Below are 26,639 nucleotides of genomic sequence, written 5' to 3'. Positions count from 1 at the left end.
TCTTATGTTGAAGGTGACTTTTCCTTATCGTTTGTCCGTGGTGTCTTGGCATTATTTTACTGTCTATATAAAATAAAAGATTTTCACCATTCATATCTTCACGGTCTATACGGAGGTATGTTGGCTACCTGGTCGGGGGTTAAGGGAACGGTTTGGTAAGGGTCTTGCCCTTGTTCAGCGCTTAGAGGTCCTGCAAGGGACCTGGGTCAAATTTAGTAGGATCTCCTTCAATACCCAAAGGTATTGGATGGCGGGGATCCAAACTCTTTGACCCCCTCATAAGTTAACTACTATTAATACTATAACCCGGTTATTTAGGATTGTATCCCTGCTGACTCAGACTACTTAGTCGAGGGTAACGTCACCTCCAAAAGAGGGGCCTACGATAATTCGCATTAATAACTTAATTCATTATCTTTCAATAATCCGACCCTTTAGGATTGTATCCTTGCTGACTCAAACTACTGGGTTGAGGGTAACGTCGCCTTCAAAAGAGGGGCCTACTACAATAACTAAGATAATCTCTTAAACAAGTGCAAAAGTGCGAAAATAATCAAAGGTTATACTAATACACGAGTCGGATCCAAGTGATTCATCTTGTCTATCTGTTTTTTATTTTTATTTTTCAGCATTTAGTTAGTTTTATTTTCTTAGTTTAAAAATCTTTTTCTAACATTTTGATTTGATTAGACGTTGAGGATAAACCGGTACTAAAAGCTCTTGTGTCCTTGGACGACCTCGATATCTTACCAACACTATACTACGTCCACGATGGGTGCACTTGCCCATATGTGTGTTTAGTGTTAGTAAATATCGGCTAAAAAGTATAAAAAGGGCTTAAAATATATACCAAAAATATATTACACCTCGCACACATCAGCATGTCTTCGAGTGTCAGGGGGTTCATTTACTCAAACTGTTGTCCTATGATGATAAGTAATGCTCATGTCTAGACGTGAGCCAAGGGTGTTGTGTATCGCCTGTCATAAATCAGGTATAGCTCAAAATCGGAGGTGATAGGAGTTGGCACCTCGTGCCTAAACGCCGCCTCTCTCAGAGGAATATTCATAGCTGTGAAGACTTGTCAGTTTCCTTGATTGCAATAAAGTGTGCGGGTAACGTGAGACCATCAACGATCACCAAGGTGATATTGTTTCTGTTTCGCGTTGTAAGTAAACTAGTGACAGAATCCATGTCAGTCTGTTCTCATTTCCCTATGGGTGTTTCCGGTTGCCGATACTCTACAGTGACTTTCCCACAAGTCAAACATCATTCACAATCATAGCTAGGTGGACCTTCATGCCCGATCACCAGTGCCAGATTTATAAGTCCCAATATCTCTCATCAAAACCAAGATGACCAGAATATCGAGGCTAGCGTGCCTTGCTCAACACGAGTTCCCTAAAGTTGCCATATAACGAGACCCACATTCGTTATTTAACTTGAAAATCCTCTTCCTTCAGTCCTCCAGTTTGAACAGAGCGAGTCTGATCAGGTAAGTTAGAGTTGATAGCGAGCTGCAAAGTTCGTGCACGTTCATGTTTCACAGTCATCATCATCTAAAAGTTCCATCTAGCGAGGTTATTATATGTTTAGCTCTTCCGAAACAAAGATACACGGGAGGCGCTTGTGATCGGTCTAAGTAGTGCATTTGGTACCGTCCAAGTGATGCCTCCAACTTAAGTCCAAGACCACGGTTTTCACCGCCGGTTGTGTGTCATGCAGTTCCTCTTTGTAACTCCACCACGGAAGTCATCGCTCTCTCGTGTTGCGTCGGTGTGTAACTGGGTCTTTGATTCGGACCATCATGGTATACCACTAAATCACCAGTACCCTCGGGTAAAGACGATGCTCAGTGCATTGCAGAGTTGGAATTCGAAAGCTGAAAAGAAGTCCTCCTGCTTTTTCTTCCCCGAACACAGCACCCTGCTGTGCTAAAGAGGTTACATCGGCTCAATTTTCGAAAATTCCTCGATGAATCTGTGATAATATCTAGCGAAACCAATAAATTGCTGTATCCCCTAAGGAATCTTTGGTGTCGATCGGTTTTAACCAAAATGGATCTTAGCGAGATCCACGTATATTCCCACTTCGTTGGTTACATGATCAAATACATCTCTCGAATCTAGATGTTACACTAAACAAGACTTCGCACGTAATGGCTCCTCCCTCAAGAGCCCTAAAATAAGATACAGATGTCGTCTATGATGTTCCTTTCTCCCGGAAATGATCCAAAACATCATCGATAGACACGGTCGTTTTATGTGAGCCTTAAAGCTGCTGGTGTGTTGATTAACTCAATGGTCATGGTGTACAAAGTCGCAATGGCCGTATTGCGTTCACTATGCCGCTCCAAGAACATTCTCCCCTTGGACTTCCATCTGATAATAGCTCGTTTTGTTAATCAATCCTCGAATGGAAGCTTGCCCCTCGCAACTGGTCAACAGGGTGTTACTACATGGTCGAAGCGAACGGTTCTTGACTGCCACCTTGCTATGTTCTCGATAACTAGTACACATGTCCAACGGTAAGGCTTATCTTCACGGATAGAAATGGGGCTCCCCAAAGCGAAAAGCTAGGTCCGACAAAACTTCTGTTCGACAGTTCCTGTAGTTAATTAGACAATTCTTGCAACCCTCCTGGTGCAAGACGGTAAGAGTATAAGTATTCAGAGCCTCCACTGGCGTGAGGTCAACTGAAATTCCGACTAACAGTTGTGGAAGTAAACCTGGAAGTTTCTTGAATAGCACACCGAAAGGAATCACGAACAATTGCTGGATCCTCGATCCTCTCTTTCTCATTCAGTAACGGTTGTTAACGTAGCGGGGTAATCCTCCCGTAGACTCTTCTGGGCCTTCATAGCTGGAATGGCGCTAACCCTGGCCCCACTCTGACGCTTTAGAACAGACAACGATCCTCCACTAGGGAGAAGGGTACGTAAAATCTTCTCCTCACAGGGTATATCTACGCGATCTCTGGACAACCAATCTACACTAACTACTGCATTAAGACCATCAAGGATAGTAGAAGGAAGGTCGATTTCGAACACTTATCCCATAAGATAGAGCTTGTATCCCAACAAACATATGAGGTCTCAGTTGGCTTGCCATCAGCCGATTCCACCACAGGTTCGGTTTCAAGAAGCATCAGGGTTGAACAGAACGGAGACGAAGCGATCAATTATCAGGAACGTGCAGGCGTCCATGTTGTTATAGTCCTGGCGTCGCCCATGCCAATCCCTAATGTCCCTCCACAAGCACCACTACTGGTGTTGTGGCCATGGTTACGAGGATTGCCAATGCTGTCATTATTCCCTTAGTTGTTGTCGTCTTGACTTATCAACAGTTAATCCTTGTTGACGTCACCTTCATTCATATGCTGTAGATTACGAGTACCTTGATGTCGTCACGACTGTTGCCTCTAATGTTGTTGCTTGTGACGGTGTCCTGTGACCCTTCACCAACAGGGTCCATCTCTTCGCTTTCCGTGCCACATCCTAAGGCACTACTCATGGTGAGGACAGTTACACATTTCACTCTACAGTCGATTGTCATCGAGTATGTCCCGATTGGTTCGTAAGAGTTGGCTCCCATGAGCTGCTGACTAAGGTTAAGAATTCGATTAAAGCCAATTTGCTGGTGTTCATTGCCAGTAATCAGGGTCGTCCTAACACTGAGATCGGTGAGGTACTACGCTCATCCTCTTGTCCATCGTTCTTGCAAGTTGATCGAGTATTACACGGTATGTAGCTAGAGTGTTGCGAAAGTGATCGCACTTCGGAATCCAAGGCGTCAATACGTTGAGTTTCAGTAAACGAAGGTAAGTGAGAAAGGTATATATACAAATCATTCCATGCTACCGCATCCAACTTAGGGACGTTCATACAGGCACCTAACGTGCCACACAGTTCGATAGGCATTCAGATGGGTGTTCAGGTAATACTCGATAGCATCGAGATTCGAAAGGATTCAGAGATAAGTGAAAAGATCATGTTCAAGTAAGAGTCAATCACTGCTATGACTCCTATAGATTTGTTACGTTTCTCATTGGTCGAATAACGGAACAGAACCCCTTTTTCACCTGTTAAGCCTCACTGGGACTTGCATGCACCCCACATTATTATTATGTGTGCACCCACAATAATATTGTGATTTGCATGCTCGTCTCAGCTCCTCCTAACTCATGTCAAATGGTTCATCAAACTCGGATGTCAAACGAAGGTTATCAAAGCGATAAGATCATAGAAATCCAAAGATTATGACAAACTATCAACGCATCCTAATGTAAGCAAGCAATTCATGTAATCATGCTTTAGTAACAAGTATGTGTTCGTACGCTACATCATAAACAAATGTGTACTAGTCATGTAAGGTATGCAGTAGGTGAAAAAGACGAACCTTGCAATCTGGAGCTGAGTGTCATGGTCGTATTCACGTATTCAAAACTGTTCGGTTATAGTCTGGTTTTATAAAAACATTTTTAAAACCAAGTTCACTATAACCAGTGGCTCTGATACCAAACTGTCACACCCTCAAAATACCACCCATGGAAACCCTGTTAGGTGTGTGACGTACCAATAACGAGCCACTAATCATGTTGAACTCATAACAAGTTTTCAAATGAAATTTCCAATTATTAATGCAATGTACCAACAATAAGTTTAATGAAAATCCAACAAGTTCAGCGGAAGCAATAAGTAAATAGTAGTTTAACTGTTCCAAAGCAAATGTGTATAATCAATGAAATAAACCCATCATGTGTATCAAATCTGTACAACCCATGACCACTCCAGCTACTCCAGACAGCAAGTTCCAAATCCAAGAAATCTAACGACCTGCGAGCATGCAACAAGTGTATCAGACAACGCTGGTGAGTTCATAGTTTTTACGGACACGTTAGTTACCAAGTGTTGATAATAACCCGAATACAAGACGGCTTCTGATTATTTTGCCCTTTCTCCAATGCTCCTATCAAAGCATTGGTCATGACTAGGTCATTAGTTCAACACCCGTCCTCCCAGGTATGGGGTGAGGTTGCCAAACCTAAGTAGCGCTACTAACTAATACCATGTTACCTCCCCGGTAACCAAACAACACGGAGGGACTTTAAAGGAGATAGGAAGAGTATATTATCCAACATTCCCGTTTTTACCCAAAAGGCTTATCCCTCCCCGGGATACCCACTGACTGTAACCACCGGGACGCATGCTCAAAAGAGATGAACTCACCTTAGGTTTGCTCGGTAAGATATGTTACGTTATTCACAGTTTAGTCAATCAAATCCTAACAAGATTACCAATAAAATAAGTTTCACCATCACATAATCCCACATAGTCATTCACGTAATCTAGCAATCACATCTGTTTACACATTGATCATGTTTCATGTACAATTCATATAAGAAACAACATTTTGGTCGCACACCCTACTGTGCTACTTCATAGCAGATATTTCAAGTTCACGTGTGCGACCCATAAACATGTATCTCATTTAAAGGTGTGCGAGTCCAACATTGTGTGGCCCATTATCTCCGGCGCATCTTCAAAAGCGTGTGTGATCCGAGTTTTAAGTGTGAGTTCCCAACTCGAGTGCGCGACTCGAGTGAGGGTGTGTGACCTAAGCAATACACAGCCCACAACACTATGTGGTGCAACTACCGTATTCGGCCCAAGCAAGTCATACTATGCGGCCCAACCTTGGTGTGCGACCAGCATAGAGATGTGGTTAATCATGCCCGCAAATCATGGTATTAGTTACATTATTTCCTTTGTGCCATTTTATCAAATACTTCTCGTAATTTGTATTACCCTCATCCTTAACAGTTTCATCTTATCAATATACATTACCATCATTTACATTGACTTTCCATGATCAAAATTTATTATCAATCAGTCATACATGACACTATCCAGTCCATCCACATTACACATCGTTAATCTATACACCTAGCACATCAATTATTATTATCATGATAACTAATCGAATTCTAATCCTGCTTGTAGCCTAGATCATTGATCATCAGCATCAATCCACGTGTTCTTCATATTAAACATTAACCATGTATATATACAAATGACCCTAGGTTATCGACATCGGGATCGAATCACCCAGTCAGATTCATCATTCACTGTTTCAACATGATCACCAACCCTAACCTGAATCCTAAATCTTATACTAACATCATCACATAACTCTAACCATGGACAATCCTAGCTACCCTATATCGTTTAATCTCACGGAACGGACCTACATCATTCGAAGACTCGCAGTTCATGATGACAGTTCCCCTAACTGTGATTCTTTTCATCCATGCATAACATCATGTTAGACTCGTAAACCCCATCCCCTTCCCAAACATTCAAGATGCTATTATCATGCAATTGTTTGTTTGTTGACTACTGGCCCCATGCACTCACATCACATGGTTCGTTTCACGAGCATCAAACATGTGGTTCAATTCAAATACAAACATTCACAATATAATTAATCAAATACAATCCCTAATGATATAGATGATTATACAAACAAAAGTAACAAGAATATTAAATCGAGTAGCCACATACCAACCGGGTGTGAGATGAACTGGAACGAATTTCGAGAAGGGAAGGATCACCGCCAGATGTGATATTTGTGTTTATGAAATAATAAAAGTCTAGGTTTGGTGATATGTTTGTGTTGTTGACTTCTTGTACCTATGATGACTGCCACCCTATATGAAGCCCACGTGATGCCTCCTTAACAAAAGTCCAACTGCCACTAAAGCCCACCTTTCCTCAATATTCATGTGCAGCCCAAGTCAGCCGCCAAAGATGATGATGTTTATAATATTATTGTGTTGATGAATTATAATCCACTCTACTAAACTAACATGAAAGGGAAGCCATCAAGTTATGGTTTGGTCTCATAAATTCTGAACTGCGAGAGTGGGTTCCAATAGTTCGGGTCGGTTCACGCGACGTGAATTAATTCCTCAAATAATAAAATAAAGGAAACAAAATAAACGGTTTTTACCTTGGAGTTATGAGTTGTCACATCATCCCCAACTTGAAAGAAATTTCGTCCCGAAATTTGACAAGTAAGCACGGAGGAGTGAAGTAACATATCAAGATTGTTGCCGGTTTTCCTCAGGTGCCACAAATTAACTTAGGATTTTGGAAGCCTTGTATCACAGAAATTGATTGAGGGGTTTTGTAGATCTCGAAAAACTAATCAAAATGGACACAGGTACTACTTCGTGTTTGATGAAGAATTGAAGGAGATATGAAAAGATGAAGTTCCAAGCCATATAATCCTTTTCCTTGAATCCACGAAATTGAAGAGTTGTTTGCAGGTTTTGGGAGTAGGGATTCGTGTGTGAAGGGTAAAGATGTCGATTGAAATCAGTATTAGGGTTGGTGGTGGCCAAATTTTATGAAATCTTTTAGGGTTTTCATGAAGGCTTTAAGTTGTTTTAACTTTTGTTTTAATTACAGGAGATTATAGAGTATTTAAAAGTAGGGGTGTGAATTTCTGACACGATCCAAAAACACGACACAAACCTAACACGAAATTCACAGGTTTAGGTTTAGTCTAAATGGGTTCGGGTCAGTTTCAGGTTGAACCCGCGAACCCGTTTAGCTAAACGGGTCAGGTTCGGGTCAACCCGATCGGGTTGGCGCGTTGACCCGTTTAACCCCTTTATATTATATTATTTTTTTTACAATATGTTTATTTCATAAATTAATTGTATGTGTATTTTATGCCCTATTTATAACTTAAAAAAGAGAAATTCGTATAATATTTTATAATTTAAATGTAATTTTATTATATACATTTATGTTTTTAAGTGAATTTAAAATTTAATATATTAATTTGTGGAAAAAAAATAAAAATTTAAAAAATTCGGGTCGAACGGGTCGTGTTCGGGTCAACCCATGAATATTCAGGTCGGGTTCGGGTTCACATGTATGACACGATTTTCAGGTTCGGGTCGGGTTCGTTTAAAATTTTCGGGTTCGGGTCAGGTTGAACCCGCCAAGCCGCGAACACGACCCATTTAGCACCCCTATTTAAAAGTAGTAATGATGGGAATATAATTCTTCACCGACACTTAGGCTTAAGGAACAAGGATCAAGTAATTTGGGCAAGATTTATTTATGTTAGAAAGGGATTCGGGTTGAAAATTCGTGACGTTGTAGGAAGATGCTGTCGTTTGGAAGGGACATGATGACGTTTGTTAGGTCCTATAGGTTTATGGATTAGTAGGATTGTTGTTGAATGGACCAAGGCTTCTAGAAAGTGGGGGTATTAAAGTGGGCTTAGGGATAATGTGCCTAGGGTTTTGGGGGAAACCCTCCCTATAAATAGGAAATGATAATTAGGGGCAAAAGGTTGGTTGGTTTTGTTTTTGAATCTTGTATTTGACAAACACTTCTATGCAAGATTAAGCATCCAATTCAACAATCTTTCTACTTGTTCTTGATTATTTCTTGAAGATCATCAAGCTTGGATTCCGCCCATCCTTGTTGATCGTTTGATATCGTTGTTTGGTCCGTATTTTCAGGACTTACATCATTTGAGAGAGTTCAAATGTAATGTCGTTAGGGAAATGATGATGGTATCGTTTGAGTTGTTAAAAGGTGTCGCTTGAGTTTGAGATGTAGGTTATCATTTGGAAAGGAAATAAATAGAAGGGATGATGTTGTTTGGGCCTAAGGCCATATCGTTTGGGTAGGGATTGATACAAACGGATATTAGACATTTCATCATTTTGTAATGATACACAAACGGATTCTATTAGCAAGGGGAGTCAGGGACTTGAATGACAAGAAATTACAACCAAGTGGACTTAGATGTTATGAAAAAAAATAAGAGTCGATACTTTATATGATTAAAAACAAGGATGTTGTTCGAATTTATCAATTCGCAGTATCAACCCAAATATGACAGCCTAATAGAGGATTTAGCCACATTTTATGGGTTCCTAGGAACCCAGTTGGTTTGGAAAAAGATTGTAAGAATTAGTAATGATTTTGAAAAAAATAGCGACAATATATCAAAATAAACCCACTAGAATTTTTTTTTAAATCTGTCACTGTCACAACTTGAACCGCAATTCACTAATCCGACATGGTTTAAACTTTTCACCCATAATCATAACTAAGGTGCTGTTTGTTTTTTTAGATGTAAAATGTTTGTAGTATGCGGACCACATCTGCAGGCATCTGCAAGAGAAGATGTGGACCAAATATCTGCAGTCTGCAAGAAGAAAAGGGTTTGTTTTTTTTCTTCAAAAACAACTTCACACACACAACACACAACATACACACACAACAGTTCTCTTTCTGCTCTCTCTCTCTCTCTCTCTCTCTCTCTCTCTACAAACTCCATCTCTCTATAACCACCACCACCTCCGCCATCACACCTCCGCCTCTCTCTCTCTCTCTCTCTACGGTCTCTCTCTCTCTCACCGATCTCTCTCTACGGTCTCTCTCTCTCACTGATCTCTCTCTCTCTCTCTCACAGATCTCTCTCTCCCTCTCACAGATCTCTCTCTCTCTCTACGGTCTCCCTAAATTGATGGGTTTGGTGGTGGTGGGTTTTGACGATGGTGGTGGTGGAGGTGGTGGCTGAGATGTAGGAGGTGGTGGCGGAGATGTGGTGGCTGAGATGTAGGAGGTGGTGGCGGAGATGTGTGGCTGAGATGTAGGAGGTGGTGGCGGAGATGTGGATGCAGGTGGAGGTGGTGGCGGAGGTGGAGGTGGTGTTGGAGGTGGTGTCGGCAGGGGAGGTGGAGGTGATGTGGGAGGAGAGGTGGTGGCGGTGGCAGGGGAGAAGAGGAAGAAGAAGAAGGGTGGGTGTCTGTGTGAAGATCTGATCTGATTCATGAAACTATTATACATAGCTTGTTTTTAAAGCTATTAAAAGCTATTTTAAGATCTTTTTTTTAAACAAACAGTCTTCAAAAGCTTATGTCTGCCCGCCCGCAAACATAAGCTCTTTACAGACATTTTAAGCAAAATCAAATAGAAACTAAATAAAATGACTTTACAAAAGATAAATTAGTTTCTTCTAAAATGTTATGGGTGAAAAATGCAACTTTGACATGTCGTCTGTCATGTGTTTAATTTTTAATAGATGTGCTAAATTGACAATTGTATACTTATATTCACTATTAGTGTGCTTAAAATTCAAATGAGACCAAGATATTCATTTAGATTTTTCGAAAACGAAATAAAAGTAGCGAGAAAAAAATATGCCACGAGAGAACTATTATTATTTATTAGCATGTATTTCCAACACCGACTCACACATCACTTTGACTATCATCTACACAACTGTTAGTCATGTGCTCAAAGTCAAATAAAGAATCCCCACCACCACCATTTTCAATCTCGACCGTACGATCTTCCTTATGATCAGTCAAACACCCAAGCGACTCCACCACATCTCCCATGCTCCAACCCCCACGCAATAACCTTTGTGACAATATCCTCACAACATCCTCCCTGCCGCCGCCCGTAGCCACCACCCGTTTAGCTACGCCACCACCGTCATCATCAGACGATGACGACCATGATGTCATCGACGATCGTGGTGATGGTGACAACGACGGTGATGGTGATGAATTTTCATCTCCGTTTATTATTACTGTCACACCCCTGTTCAACACCTTAGAGTTGGACAAGGTGTTAAACTGGGGTGTGACAATCATCATCTCATCTAAATCCTCCTCTTTCCACCCGCCTTTTCTTAATTTCAACCTTACATCCTCCAAACACTGCCCCAATTCACTCCCACCCCACCACCTCTTTCCCGTGGGGTCCAGGGTCTGTTTGGCCAACTTGGACCTAATATACGCTTCCTTACCCTGCATTTCTTCAAAACACTGTTCTTTCAACTCGACCAGCTCGGTCCAAAACTCTATTCTCCTTGCCTCGGTAGCCGCCCACACGGGCGCCCTCAAAACATGACCCAACCTCATCCCACTCACCACCCCTTCCTTAAACTCAATCTGGTGAAACAACCCAATAACATCATAACTACACAACTTAACCTCCGAACCACTGACATAAAACACCGGGTTTCCCGACAAGCACGGGCTCGTCGGGACATAACAATTCTGATAAACCGGAACAAGAACCGGACACCTTTTCAAGAACCCTTTAGCCAACTCAACTGCCTCATCGTCTTCTTTCGGTCTCTCACCCCACCCGGGATACCAAAACTTTTGTCGGGACACTTGTTTACACAGGCCCAAGATTGGGAGGTGGATTAAAATATCAAGTTGTTGCGGGGACGATGATCGCCAATTGGGGAAGCCTTGGCCGACGGGGAGGCCTTCCCGGAGAATTGAACGAAGGTCCGGGGGAAATGAGAAGTTGAAGGTGGATTCGATAGCGGATAGTTCGGGTTCGGTGAGACCGTGGGCTACCGGAACGTTGGAGTGGTGGTGGAGATGGGCGATGAGGTCTTTTGAGTAGGCGGCGAATGAGAAACAAACTTTGGTGTTGTTACGGTTGATGGGTGGTTGTGTTGTGGTGGTGGTTGCCATGAGTTTGGTCGGAGATGGGTTGGAGCATTTGATGGGGAAGAAGAAGAAGTCGTTGGAGAGAGATATTTAGAGAGAGAGAGAGAGAGAGTACGTGAAGGTATTTTGAAGTAGCATGAAAATTGGGGAGGTTTGTAACCATCACGTACATATATATTTGAAAAATCTTTGACGAATTCAAAATACTAGTGCATGTTATTTTTAGTGCATGTTATCACTCGCGAACTTCGCGGGTAGGAAAATTTACTTTATATTAATCAAACTATGTCAGAAACTTGTTTTATAGTTTTTTTGAATTGAAAGTTGTAGTCATTAGGGTTGCGAACAAACTTGTTTTATAATTGTTTTGAATTGAAAGTTGTAGTCATTACTTAGGGTTGCGAGTAGGGTAATAAACTTTGGGCAAGAACCGGAGGCAGAAACTTGCCTCACTGAATGACCCACGACACAAAAAAAAAAAAAAACTTTTATTTATTATAGTTGATTATTAGAACTTTATTAATGTTGTGTCCGTTTTCTATTATAACACTTAACATGTACCAAAAACTAAAAAACTATAATGAATTCTCCAAGGCTTTAACACCACCAATGTCACCAACCTTTGAAACACACAAACACGGTATATTTTGATATGCATAATGACATTGGATTTCAATATTAGCTTACGAATAACATAAAATATCAACTCCTAGTCCACATAAGCCCTGTAGTCTCTGCCTCAGTAGGCATGCGGTCCTTGACCAAACAATGTTTATTTGATTCAAGCTGGAATAAAGCTGGGCAAAAAAAAAAATAATAATAATGAGTGATTCTGATGAATATTATACATAAGGAGACACTTGGAGATGAAAGAAGCCATGATGGATCTTAATGCAGCCTTAATATGAAAGACCCTAGAATAAACAATTTCGCATATTAATTATTATAAGCAAATAAGTAACCAAGTTATGCATGTCACATATGTTCATAAACTTAAGGTTTCTTATTAACTCATGTCTACTCAAGAAATTTAAAAAAATGTAGTGAGTGCAAAATCTATCTAATAACATTATTAGATTAGGTTACCAGAAAGTTGTGCGTTCAGGTTTGCAATAAATACCTTTACACCTTCACCTTGAAATAGCAACAATGGAAGTCCATATTTCTTCACTCTTCCAAAACTTTCTTTAGAATACACACCTCGATTGTACAGAAAGCTACACATCAAAATTAGTGATTTCAAGTCGAATCGTAAAAATTTACACCAACAAAACGATAAATCGCTTGACCGACCAAACTTAGAGGAGTTCCTGTTCAGACTTAGAGAATGATTATAAAATTCCCCATTCCCTTTTTGTATTTGATGGACTCCATCATATACACAAAAAAAGCTCCAACCAATTTGTCACTGTTTAGATTATAAGGTAATTTACCCACATACCGTTTTCTCGATCATAAATGAACCGTCTTCCAATGTTCAACGCCTGCTCATGTTGGAAAAATCACATATCAGGTTTGTACTTCCATCAAACCATAGTTTCTGTTCCATCATTGGTCATCCAAAACATCCCCAGCCGCTTCTGTTGTTATTTTTATATAAAATATAATATAATAGAATGTATTATGAAAACAAAATTATAGTTTTACCTGGCCCAGTTCATCACATCAAACAATCTGAAAGGCCTGACAAAAATCTGTAAGAGATCTAACAAATTCAAGTTATTAAAAAAGTAAGATTGAACTATAACAAAAATTTAATAAAATTAACTATAAGGTCTAATTGTAATACGTGAACCATGTACTTGAATGGGTCAATTTATCTCAAACAGTTCAAAGAGTCGAGCATACCAAAATTGTTAAAAATCTAATTAAGTCTATTTATAACATACAACCTATTAAACCATTCATTGATTTTAATCAGTGTGGTAACACGAGACCCTAATTGCAAGCACGTAAAGATCTGTAGACAATGGTGACACGTACGTTGATTGGAAGGTGTAATTTATTCCCAGCATTGCATTTCAAAGAAGTTAATTGCAAACCAGCAAATAACTCACATAAACACAATAAACAAAATAGTTTAGTATCATATACTCTCATTTAAGCCAGTCAAATAACTCACAAAATTACAAAAACACAATTAACAAAATCGATTCTGAACGATTAATAATTAGAAATTGAACCCTAGGGTTTCGCTATTCTCCAGAATGGACTTGAACAAAATAAACTAAAGTGAAGCTGATACTCAGCATTAAGATTGAAAACTGAGAATCAAAGAAAAAAGAAATTACAACTTACAGGTGTATTGGGCACGATATGTTTGCCGATGGGTAAACCAATACCGGAGCAGTGGCACATATATGCTTCGATCCTCATTGAGCGATGTAGAGATTTAGATAGAAAATGAGAGACATCTGATGAGAGCAGCAAAGTGGAGATATATGAGAATTAGGGTTTATGAATGCTAAAAGAGATTTGTACCAGTCACTTCACATACAAAAATTAGAGAATCGCTTGCGTGGCATGTGTCCGAATTCTGCATACTCCTTTTGTCTGCCCTTTGTCTTTTTGCAATTGCAACACCGAATGTCTCCTTGCAACAATCCCTGGAATAGCCAAGCATTAATCGTCTATCAAAAAAGTTAAAAATCAGAAAAAAAAAACAGTTGCAGGTAGAATAAAAGAACTAACGGTTATCTTGGTGACCTGTTGTTTCAACACTTATTCTGCATTTTAATATCCAGAAAATCATTAACCACAATCCAAATATCTTAAACCTCTCTACACTTTCAAAACCCTAAAGAATGACATAACACCTAAAATTAATTACCTTACTAAGAATCTTTTATGGATTATTAAACACTTTAGACAACCCCTGCCCGACCCATGTTGTAACCATAGTTGTTAAAAGCTATCGCCTCTTGCGCCCAGGCCCATTTTTCAGGCGAGGCGATGCAGTTGCGCTTTAAGTCGAGGAAATTGCGCATTAACTCTCCAGGTGATGGTTCAGGCGCACATTCCGGCAAGATTTCTAGATTCCGGAGAGTTTCCGGCTAAATTCCGACAAGATTTTAGCCAAATTTCTACTTTTAATCAAGAAAAACTACTTTTTTCTACACTAATACACTAATATTTTGGTACTAATTAGATGATATAAAGTGTTAATAGACTTTGTTTATTTTATTTGAAGAATAGTATTCTTTTTCTAATACATAATATATTTTTAAAAAAATTTCATTATGCGCTTTATTTTTCTCAGGCTCTCGCTTTTTTTGCGCTTTGCGCCTAGGCCTCAGGCGAGGCCTATGCGCCTTGAGTGCGCCTAGTGCCTTTAATAACTATGGTTGTAACTCATTTGAGATATAGGAAAGTTGGCTAACCACTGTAAATACATGTTCCATGCTTTCTCCCTGAGCCTCGTGTTGTGAGACTTCGGTCAAACGTTGCAACTAATCTCTCTCCCGTAACCATCTTCAACACTAATGACATTATGCTTTCTCCATGAGCCTCGTGTTGTGAGGCTGCCCAGTGACACAAAACGACCAATGACCAGGTTTCCACCTTTAAGCAATTCAAAAAGCATGACACAATAATTAAATCTCAAATAAATATATAAAACATGAAACAAATAAACGAATGTATACTTTGTTTAAAATTATATTAACAAACTATAAAAACAATATTTAAATCACTAACATGCTTTTAACATTAAAAAAACCAAATAAGCTCCAAATTAAAATGAAACAAAACAATAGTTTTAAAACAAAAATAGCAAAAAATCCCCAAATTAAAACGAAACAAATAAATTAAAAAATAGAGAAGCCTAAGACATTAGATATGTGCAAACCATCATTGAGCAAATCAGTTTTTTTTTCTTTTTACATATTAAAAAATTCAAAATTAGTTGAAAATTATGATTTGAACGAAGACCCAATATGTGAATCAGAAAAGCATCAAAGGGTTAGAACATTACAGATCAAGAGTACAACAACCTGATTGCTCTTAGGCTTCCAATAGTGATCCAAGAGATTAGGGCTCTTGAACTGAAACGGCTTCCAATTGTTAAACGATATGCTTTAAGTAAAATTAATATCTAAATGATTGTGATAAAAGAATAAAAATTAATCACGATGATAAACCTGAGAAACAACTCGAGACCAATGATTCTACCTTATCCTTGTTCATCAAACTCCAAACTGCCAATGACAAAAACTATGAAGAAACCTATCAAATGCCTATACAAAATTAATCACAAAGTATTCGGTGTATATCTTCAATCCAATCTACCAGATGCTTTCAAAAACCATAACAATATGAAGAGCATCAATTGAGCAACAACTAATGACGAATAACACCAGCAAACCTAATCGTAAAAACAAAAAATTAAGAGCATACTAAGGAAATCAAATCAATCGTCGCAGCTAAAAGGAATACGTACCGAAAAAATACATACATGATTTGGTCAGATGTTAATCGGAAGATATTAGCATGGCGAAAATCGCCGATGATGATTTTAGCGTAAAAACCCTGAAATCATTAAGCGGTTTTTGAATGCTCGTACCAACAAAAAACAAAAATAAAAAGATCAAAAAAATTAATAAATAAATAAGAAACTGCACAAAGATATTGATTAGCACTGCGAACTTACAAAAGAAAACTAAAAATTTCCTGAAAGTCGAATCAATTTTTTTGTTTGTGTTTTGAGAATTTTGGTTCGTGTATAGAGAATTGAGATGGATTCCCTCCCAAAATCACCCTCTACTCAACCATAGGATGCAACATAAGCAAAATTGTTCCACCATCACATGCCACATGGCCCAAATCATCTCGATTATTAATATATATAGATATAGATATAACATAAGATATCACATATTTAAATAACTAATCAATATCATAACACATAATAATGATTAAAAAAAAGGAAAAGGCTAAACAAATTGACCTGGGAAAATTTTTTGCAAGTAAAAGACGATGGAAACCCCATCTTCATTTGGCTTTTCCAAGGCATCCATAGAGAAAAGAACATACTCATTGAAGTAAGGTGTAAAACCCTTAGATAAGTGTCACAAAAAACGTATGCCAGACATCAAAATAGGTATTTTAATGGTGTTATATATTTAAAAGGTCACATATGCAATCATTTACACACAAAAAACACCCTGCGCTACTTATTGCTATTTTGTATAACATATTGTACTTAATAATTTAATTAACTTGGGTTCCATTCACTTGTATCATTTCTCTTTCTTCTCAGTTTTGCGGTTCCCATCCCCATAACCACGTCATCATTATTCTCACACTATTCGGGACCCATAATGTGCAAGTGTTAGATGACCAAAACGAAGAGACCTTAGTTTTGATCAAAAGATCATGGACATGTAAATTTTTAAATAAAATGTTGTGATTTGTTTCAAATAAACGTCATCAGAAGTGTGTACTTAAGGAGTGTATTTATAAAAGAAATGTACCACTATGGATGGCCGTCACATGATGAACAATTAATAGTATGCACAATCTTGTGTAGGGACCCACGTCCCACGGTGAACAGAGGGTGGAGGAAACAATGTAAGCACACACTAAATATGGTACATATGAAGGTTATTTATAGCACCATTTAAACTAATTAACACAACCCTACAATAACAGACACATCATTTCCTAAATACACAGTTTTGCCTGTTTGTTTGACTTCTAATTATATTAAATTGCTACAGGCTGAAAATGCATTGAAAAGATGCAAACTTACGAGAAAGATATCATGTTTTGAACTTTGGGTGCTGCAGGCATGTCCATAAACAGTGAATTTGAGAAGAAAGAAATACACCTTCTGGCTTCCATGTTTGATGGCACATCCATAGCAGATTCTTTTTCAGTCAGCAGAAGATGTAGCTTTCTTATCTCGAGTAAATGACGATCATGATTTAAATATTCGGATGCTTGAAAAAAGAAATCGTTGACCACTTTGACATACACGGATTATATTTCTTTTTTAACAGGGAGTGAGGAAGTTTTGTTATTTATTAATGATGGAAGAACATAATAATAAGGTAAAGATTGGGAATTAAAAAACCATGAACTTACTTTCTCTTTGATGCTTCTACGTTTTGTGTAACGGGAAAATTAAGAGCCGCAAAGAATTATTGATAGTTTTTATCTTGTGGTCCTTCGTCATTTCCATAAGCACCAGCATGAGTTGATTCCATCAAAATGTATGTGGGACAAAAAGTTTTCCATTAAAAAATGTTAATTAACTAAAGAGATCAAGGATACTACGTCACTATACCTAGAAATTAACTCGTTTACTATTATGTCTCTCGTCACCACCTCCAACATGTTAAGTAACACAATTACAACTTCATCCTTGTCATCTTTATAATTTTTTTTCTGTAGAAAACAAAAGTTACTTTGGGAAGTTATAAAGGTCGGATTACTTGCGTTAAAATGGTTTGAAAGAGAGTAATATGTTACCAAATACTCAATAAGTTTAACAAACTAAACAATGAGGCTAGGCAGTTCGCTCATATCAAGCCCGGTTGTCGGGATTAACAATGATCCCTCATCTATGTGGTTGTCCACTATCTCAAATATCTCGTTCAAAACACTGAAAATGGCCAAACCAATTTTTATACAAGTTAGTCCTATAAAATAAATAGGATCAGATGATTTTTTACATACCTTAACTCCAAATTCTATAAGTTAAATCTTTAACCATATGATGTATGGAATTACCAACCACCCATCAAAGCCCAATTTATCAGCAAGCTCAGCGAAACGCTCAGCATACATCTTCGCATCTATCATTGTCGCCGAAAACTGCTCGACAATCGCTCTTCCTTCATCCCACTCCACTATAAAAGTTCCCAACACCTAAAAATCGATAATCGTTTACAACAATTACAACAAAAAATCAACAAATCACGAAAAAACTACTACAGATCAGGATTCAAATTATTAGTTTTCCGCCAAAATAATTTAACTTTCAGAAAACTTAAATATCATCTTAAACTTACTAAGTTCAATATACCGGAACAACATTAGATCAGATATAAGCAAAACTAACCCAGAAGCCGTGTCTCTGAAATCAGTGTGACGCTTCAATATCACACCTTTTAGGTCTTTGAGAGACTTATACCTGCATTCATAACAAATAATAACCAAAATGCTAGAAAACAAACAAACAATGGAGCCTTAAGAAGATTACATTTAGGTCATGCCATACATTCTCATCATTATCATTACACTACATAAACAAAGCAACTACAAACATGTATCCTTCCAAAACAATTACACATACGCACCCAAAATAGTTGACTAAGTAATCTGACTTTTTTTTAAATTATCCTTTGACCCAATTATAGATTCTTCCGTGCAGTGCAATACACAAACTGAAACATAAACAGACATGAATTCATCTCTAAAAAGTGCATCAAAAACTCCACTAAATCACCACAAACATAGAGAACCATCAATATAAACTCAAAAATTATGAAAAAAAACCGTTATCCCATCAAGCATTTCATCAAACACCTTCCGTGCAATCCACAAACTGAAACATTTTCAAACATTTCCACTAAAATTAACGTTCAGTCATCACCGATCTAAGAAACAAATTTCCATAAATCAATCTTTTATCACTTGACTTAATGAACTATTATACCAATAGTAAAACAATCGCATGCCAAAATAAGAGCTCATCATTTGACTAATGAACTATGAAAATTGTACCTTCATCATTCGACCTGCAATCTCCAGCTGTTCGTTCAAACTCTGTGCAACCCTGACATTCTCAACTTTTGCAAAATAAATAAGATAATACATGTAGCTGTAAGATTGTATCGAAAAAATCTTAATAAGCATAGAGAGGGTAAAAAATATGGTAAAGAAAATTAACCTGAATAAAACCAAAACCAAAACCTTTACAATTCCAGGTCTCATCAGTAGGTAACTGCACCAGCTCTACCGTGCCGAATGATTCAAATACCTAAATAGAAAAAGAGTGCCTTAATGAATAAGGTTTTTGATTCTTGTAATTTCCATACATAGTAAATATTCGAGGAAAAAAGGTAAAAGCTAATTTAAATACTTTCCAAATTTTAGATATTAATCATTTTTTCTATAGTAGAAAAACATACAGCATCTTGAGTTACGATCCACAATAAGACATAGATCTCAAACCTGAAACTATACTCAAACCTATCAGTAACATTCATACAAATACATGAACCAGTGACATGACATCATGAATCCTTATTTACATAAATCAACAAAATGAAGAAAATCACATTTCGGTTTCAAATATTTTTGACAAATCAACTAACTACTCTATGAAATCAAGTATAAAATGCATTACAAATAAGAAAATAGGTATATAGAACCAACCTTGCCAGCCTTTGAGAAGAACTCATAAACATCTCTTTCATCAGCCTTTAGAGATATATTTGTGATTTTTATAAGAATGTAATAAACCACATAATAGTTGACGACGCAAGCAAAATCACCCTTTTTTGTTTATTTATTTACAATCCAAACAAATGCCCTTTAACCTCTTATTACACATCAAACTAAGAAATCAAAAAACAGCAAATAATGTTTTAATTAGGGTTTAGCTTAAATCTCATCACATAAGATTTGGATATTACTTTTCGATCATCTAAAAATTTAAGATCATTTATATACTGAGATTAAATAAATTGAATGGAATAAGATGTATGAGATGAATTTCGTACAACAAACAACTGATAGGATTTTACCAGAAATTATAGAAACAACATTGATTTGATAATTATCAACATGTAGCAAACCTAACCTCTGCATATATGAAGAAACCAATGAGAAAGAACAACCAACATTTAAGAAACCAAGAGAGAACGATTAAGTAGATACCTGTTGAGATCGAAGAACACACCAGATTTTAGGCAAGATTGATGGAATCAGAATCTTAAGCACCAATTACATTGCAAATCGGAGCCCTAGTTTAAATAAGACATACAAACGATTAAAATGACCAATATAAAATCAAACTACGCAACAATTTAGAACCAAAATCAGAATCGTCGATTACCAATGTAATTTGAATTCGATGATTACCTTTATCGCAAAACCAAGTAGATGCCGACTTTAGAGGTGAGGAGGGATTCGTACTTATGATCTGATAAGATCGAAGGAATGCAAAAAAAAAAAAAAGAGATCTAATCAAGAATAAAGATGATCAATAGATAGAAAACTGAATCATACCTTGGTATTGATGATCTTTCAGGAATGAGATTTAGGGATGATGAGAAGGAGATGTATGATGGAAGAAACAGAAACCCTAGACGCGAATGAAGGTTGTGTGTTCTTCGGATTATAAGAAATATGTAGTCGAAACCCTAAATTGAGAGATGAAAACCGATGAATCTTAGGGAAGAAGATGAAATCTTGTCATCGATTTGAGATAGAGATGTAGAAGCGTATTGAAGAAGAAGATGAAACCCTAATGCGATAAGAAAAGTGTGGTGTCTTAGGATCCGGTTTTTAATATTGGGTGACCCAAATCACAGGCGGATCCCGCGTCCAAATAAGTGTAGGTTATTTAGAATTCTTGTATAATGATTTCCCTCCCAAACTCAAAATCCACCTCTATCAAAACTTGCCACATCATCAAAAATGGCCAAAATCACATGCCACATGGCCCAAATCCATCTCATTTATATATATATATATATATATATATATATATATAGATAGGTTATATTCGTTGTAACTGATGAACTCTAAGGTTTGAAAAACCGGTTTAAATCGGTTAGTTGAACCAGTTAAACCGGATTCTGGAAGTTTGTCCGGCATGAATTATACCGGCCAAATTGAGGGAACTGAAAAGTTGTACCGCCGATAAATTGGGTTATACCGATACCGGGCCAAGGTTAAAATTTGGACATTATATCTTTTATTGGCTAAAAATGGTGACGATTTACCTTCTTAGTAAAATGTAGCGCCTACAGTCCACATTGATCAAACTTCATCCACAATCCATATCGATCATTGGGTTATTTTTTTAGTTATGGATAAACTTTTGGAATATTTTTTGATGCATGAGCATATCAACATATCTTATATTTTTATTTAAAATTTGAATTTCCTACTTTATAGTGTCTAGGGTTTATTGTTTATTCAGTTTTTGAGTTTGCTTCTTATAAAGAAAACCTTTTAGGTTTCTTTGAACCATTCGGTTCCAAATCTTTAAATGAATCATTGTGTTTGAGCCATTTAATTGCACTCGAAACTACATCATTTTATCTTTTACAGAGTTATAAATTAGGGTCTAAGGTTTATTGTTTTTTCAGTATTTGTGTTCGATTATTATAAAGAAAATCTTTTAGGTTTCTGCGAACCATTCGGTTCCAAGTCTTTGAATGAATCATTGTGTTTGAGCCATTTGATTGCACTCGAAACTGTATCAGGTGGTATTAGAGCTATGGTTTATCAAATGGCTCAACGTGAAGGTGAATACTTGTTTGCTCATTGAGTCGCCGACAAAAGCAACGACATGAGTGTTTTCTATTCACATGCTCGTGGTGAAGATCGACACCCTACTCGCAGAGTTGCCGACCGAGGCAGCGATGGAGTCTATCTCGACCCATGGGATCCTAAGATCGAACGGCTTCGTCAACGAGTCCGAGATCTTGAAGAAATCGGACGGCTCCGTCAACGAGTCCGAGAACTTGAAGAGATCAGACGGCTCCATCAACGAATCTGAGATCTGGAGTTACAACGGGAGAGGCGCGTTATGAAAACCAATTCGGGATCTATCGTCCGGGACGCGAGGAGGAGAATCCATTTGGCCATTAGCCACTCCGGTTCTACGAACCAATATATCGAGAGCATTTGTCGAAAGAGGAACCACGATTCGATGAAGACGGGATCGAACCCGATGAAGAAGAATGTTCATTGGTGCAAATGCTTTTTAACGAGACTACTATTCAAGAGAATGTTCACATGAAAGAAGCTGATGGTAACGATCATGAGTACGCTGACGTTTCATCTGGCTTGTTTGATTTTTTACATAAGAACAAGGTTGTTAATGGTGGTGTTTTGGTGGATACTGTCGGCAGTGCGATATGGCTACGGGTGACAGTCCGGTGGTGACTGGCGGTCCCATGGCTTCCATGGTAAACCGATCTTTCATGCCATTGCACGTGGAACCAAAGATAAAATAGCAACTTCAAATTTTAAATAAAAATATAAAGATATCTTGATATGCTCCTTCATCAATTTTTATTATGGAATGATGTAGTTTTGGATTATTTTTTGAGTTGAAATTGTATTTTATGGAATTACAGGGTTAATTAGTCAACCCGATGAAACCACCTGGTACAACCGGGTTGAACCATTTCTAAGCCTAACCCGGTACTATTTAAGAACTAGTTTTTAAAACATTGACTTAAATTAAAGGGTGGTTAAACTCACCCCTATGTGTTAAACGTACCGTCTCATCTGATAGGGACCTTCTAAAACATGTGTCATGTTCGAATGTTTGGGCTTTATCAGATGTTCATCGGGTTTCTACTTTTGTTTCAGATATATCTTCTTTAATTCTTCACGGTTTTTCTTCATTGACTGGTTTGATTTATTATATAGAATTAATGGTTAAGCTACTAGATATGATTTGGATTTTCTTTTCCTCTCGTATTTCAATCAATGATTAAAAAAAAAAGTAAATGTATATCATATGAATGTTCATGAACATATGATCTTTTGAACCCTAATTGGAATATGAAATTGAGGCATGCAATCTTGATTTAAGTAATTAATTGTATTAGTGATATGTTCAGGGCTTGCATAAGTAGTTAGTTGGTCTCATTGGAAGATGGCTAATCAAGATATTGAGTACAACCAAGGTTGTCTAAGATTTCGAATGTTCTGAGCTACTAGTCAAAATAAGCGTTTAAAATGGATATATGTGTAAAATTTTACAAAAATAGGGCAAACAAAGGGAGATGAAAAGTGAGAAAAATAAAATAGTGAAGCTGCTAGTTTAGAACCCATGACCACACCTATGTTGCAGAGAGGGTTTTACCGGCAAACATTGGAAAAAATTATGCCCCTCAAAATTTGGCCTTGTGTGGTCGCATATTCCGCACATACCCAAGGTTGGCCTTGAATACAACCATGAAAATGTGGACTTAAAGAGTACTTAAAGAAAAAATTGAAGACGTGAAACTTGATTCTTGAAAGTAGTTGAAACTTAACTAGTTGACCGTAACTTAATAAAACTTTGAATGAAATTAGGTGGAAAACTTGATTGGAAGTTGAACTTTAGTGATTTTAGATTCTTAGTTCTTATTTGATCTTTAATTTGTTTCTTGAAGTTAATTCTGAAAACTTGTAGAAAAAAAACCTGCCTGATATGAAAGTTCTAACGTAGGTTGTTAGAAACCCAAACATTTGAAAGATAGTTGAAACTTAACTAGTTGACTGTAACTTGATAAAACTTGAATGAAATTAGGTGGGAAATTTGATTGGAAGTTGAACTCTAGTGATTTTAGATTTTTAGTTCTTATTTTATCTTTAATTTGGTTCTTGACACTTGTTGAAGTTAATTCTGAAAACTTGTAGAAAAAAACCTGCCTGATATGAAAGTTCTAACGTAGGTTGTTAGAAATCCAAACATTTGAAAGATAGTTGAAACTTAACTAGTTGACTGTAACTTGATAAAACTTGAATGAAATTAGGTGGGAAACTTGATTGGAAGTTGAACTTTAGTGATTTTAGATTTTTAGTTCTTATTTGATCTTTAATTTGGTTCTTGACACTTATTGAAGTTAATTCTGAAAAGTTGTAGAAAAAAACATGCCTAATATGAAAGTTGTAACGTAGGTTGTTAGAAATCCAAACAGTAAGACTACATGGTATGGTGATGGACCATCCTTGGAGGATGATCCGCCACATAGGCGCCACATCATAGTCCTCCCAAGGATGGATCATCCTCCAAAACTAGGGGGCATGGGAGGATGGTCCTAGTCATCATCCTCCACCACTTTTATATTTTTTTTACTTTTTTTAAATCTCCATCTTTTTTTAAACATTTAACAAATAAAGTAATAAAATATTTTAATTAATATTATAAAACATTACATAAACATAAAAAAAATTAAACTTAAAAAAAATAAACTAAAAAAAACATAAACTTAAAAACCTAAAGTTAAAAAAAAACGTAAAAATATCCTAACATACTAAAATAAGCTACTAGTCGTCGTCTTCCATGTGGTGGGCGGGTTCGTTTTCAGCGTTGTTCCAAATATGCTCCACCAAGTCCGCTTGTAGGTTGTGATGTGTGTACTCGTTACGTAGAGCGAAGGCGTTCAAATCTTGTTCTTCCTCACTAACTGGAACATAATTTCCAGTAGATGCGTTTTCGTCGTAATCGCATATCGCTCTCCCTTCGTCTTCAATGATCATGTTATGAAGGATGATACAAGCGTACATAATGTGTCGTAACCTCCTTGGTGTTTGCGAACGTGCTGGAATAGAAATGATGTGTCATTTTTTTTGTAGAACACCAAAAGCCCGTTCAATATCTTTTCTTGCGCCCTCCTGAAACTTTGCAAATTTTTTCCTTTTGTCGTCGGTCGGGTGCGGGACAGTTTTAACAATTGTCGAGTACGTTGGGTATATCCCATCGGCTAGGTAGTAACCTCGCCTGTACTCCACCCCTGAAACCGTAAAGCTTGTGTCTGGACCTGTACCCGCCACTACATCATCAAAAATCTGGGACTGGTATATGATGTTGAGGTCGTTGAGTGACCCGGGTAGACCAAAAAAAGCATGCCATATCCAGAGATCCTGTGACGCAACAGCCTCTAGAATGATAGTCGGATGTCCCTGATCTCCCCTAGTATACTGACCTTGCCATGCAACCGGGCAGCTCTGCCACTGCCAGTGCATGCAATCAATGCTCCCGAGCATTCCTGGGAAACCATGTCTCTGTTCGTGTGCCTGATATAATTTTTGTACGTCGTTTGCGTTCGGTTTCCGCAGGTATCGCTTGCTATACAATTTGACAACCCATTGGCAAAACTTGTACAAACATCGACGTGCGGTTCTGTCAGACATCCTAATGTACTCGTCTAATGCATCTGGTGCGTAACCGTACGCAAGTTGGCGAATGGCCGACGTACATTTTTGTAAATTGTTGAACCCCCTTTGCCCTCTAGCATCGTTTCGCAATGTAAAAAACGGATCAGACTGGGCCATGTCGCCTGCAATACGTAAGAACAGTTGACGACTCATGCGGAAACGACGTCGAAAAATCTCGGCTGGGTACACGGGTTCGTCGGCAAAATAATCGGCTACTAGTTTATCGTGGCCGGCTATAAATTTAGAACAAAAAATAAATGAAACTAATTAAAACATACATTTTAAAATCTACATAAAACATAAGGAAAAAAAATTAAAATACCTTCTTGGTCTCGATTATATTTTGCTCGTCTGGTTAGCGGTTGGGACGACCCTTCAGCGGCCGACATGAACACCTGAGCCGCGTTCATAATCATGTTGTGCATAATAACATCCTCTTCCGAAGATGATGAATACCACTCGGATGAAGACGATGAAGACATAGAAGAAATTGAAGAAATGGAAGAAACGGGTGAAGCCATGATAATTTTTTAGCGAGAGATGGGGTGGAAGCGGGTAAAAAATGATACAAAATATGATGAGTTTTTATAAAAAGGGAAGAGTGGTTTATAAAATTTGAGAGAGATGGGGTGGTAGTGGGTGAAAAGTTGTGAAAATTGGAGTTAAAGATGTGAATATTTATAAAAATGGAAGTGAAATGGGTGTAATTTAAATATATAGCCGTTGGGGTTTTTTTTTTTATTAAAATTCAAACGGTCAAAAAAGGGGGCCCACACATTCGCACCGTCGCCAACGTCTATAATCAGACGGAGAGGACGAGGACGGTAGGGGGCGGCACGGTGTTTGGACCGTCGCCGACCCGCGACGGGCCGGGGCCGACCCCCATACCGTGTAGCCTAATACGAAAAAAAAAACTTTGGCTCTACCACCATACAATGGTTGAGGAAATTTTAGTCCTATATTACACCTAGGGACGGACTCACATAGAGCGGGTTGGCGGTCCCCGGACATCA

The 26,639-nt window shown here is 37.8% G+C and overlaps 1 protein-coding gene and 1 long non-coding RNA gene across 42 annotated transcripts; both read right to left on the bottom strand.

Annotated features, from left to right (window-relative positions):
• Positions 1–10,218: 10,218 nt before the first annotated feature.
• LOC110869043 lies at positions 10,219–11,655 on the bottom strand. The gene has a single exon (XM_022118341.2). The coding sequence runs from the start codon at positions 11,530–11,532 to the stop codon at positions 10,285–10,287; it is 1,248 nt and encodes a 415-aa protein (XP_021974033.1). The 5' UTR covers positions 11,533–11,655; the 3' UTR covers positions 10,219–10,284.
• A 417-nt stretch (positions 11,656–12,072) lies between these two features.
• On the bottom strand, positions 12,073–20,994 carry LOC110867447. Of its 41 annotated transcripts, none has more exons than XR_004862081.1 (22): positions 20,746–20,994; positions 20,599–20,659; positions 20,395–20,480; positions 19,891–20,319; positions 19,403–19,492; positions 19,237–19,301; positions 18,572–18,643; positions 18,187–18,378; positions 17,980–18,112; positions 17,593–17,895; positions 17,258–17,409; positions 15,947–16,035; positions 15,648–15,871; positions 15,501–15,551; positions 14,889–15,069; positions 14,200–14,234; positions 14,006–14,114; positions 13,807–13,922; positions 13,156–13,202; positions 12,950–13,088; positions 12,629–12,725; positions 12,073–12,305 (listed from the first exon to the last, which is right to left on the bottom strand). It is a non-coding gene; the product is annotated as an uncharacterized LOC110867447 (long non-coding RNA). The 41 variants fall into 41 exon arrangements; XR_004862083.1 differs by lacking the exon at positions 14,200–14,234 and having other exon boundaries at positions 15,648–15,720; positions 15,796–15,871; XR_004862093.1 differs by lacking the exon at positions 14,200–14,234 and having other exon boundaries at positions 15,501–15,560; positions 15,648–15,704; positions 15,796–15,871.
• Between the last annotated feature and the right edge of the window lie 5,645 nt (positions 20,995–26,639).

This window comes from Helianthus annuus, chromosome 7, assembly GCF_002127325.2.
Source record: "Helianthus annuus cultivar XRQ/B chromosome 7, HanXRQr2.0-SUNRISE, whole genome shotgun sequence".
NCBI lineage: Eukaryota > Viridiplantae > Streptophyta > Magnoliopsida > Asterales > Asteraceae > Helianthus > Helianthus annuus.
This window is presented reverse-complemented; position numbering and strand designations above follow the sequence as displayed.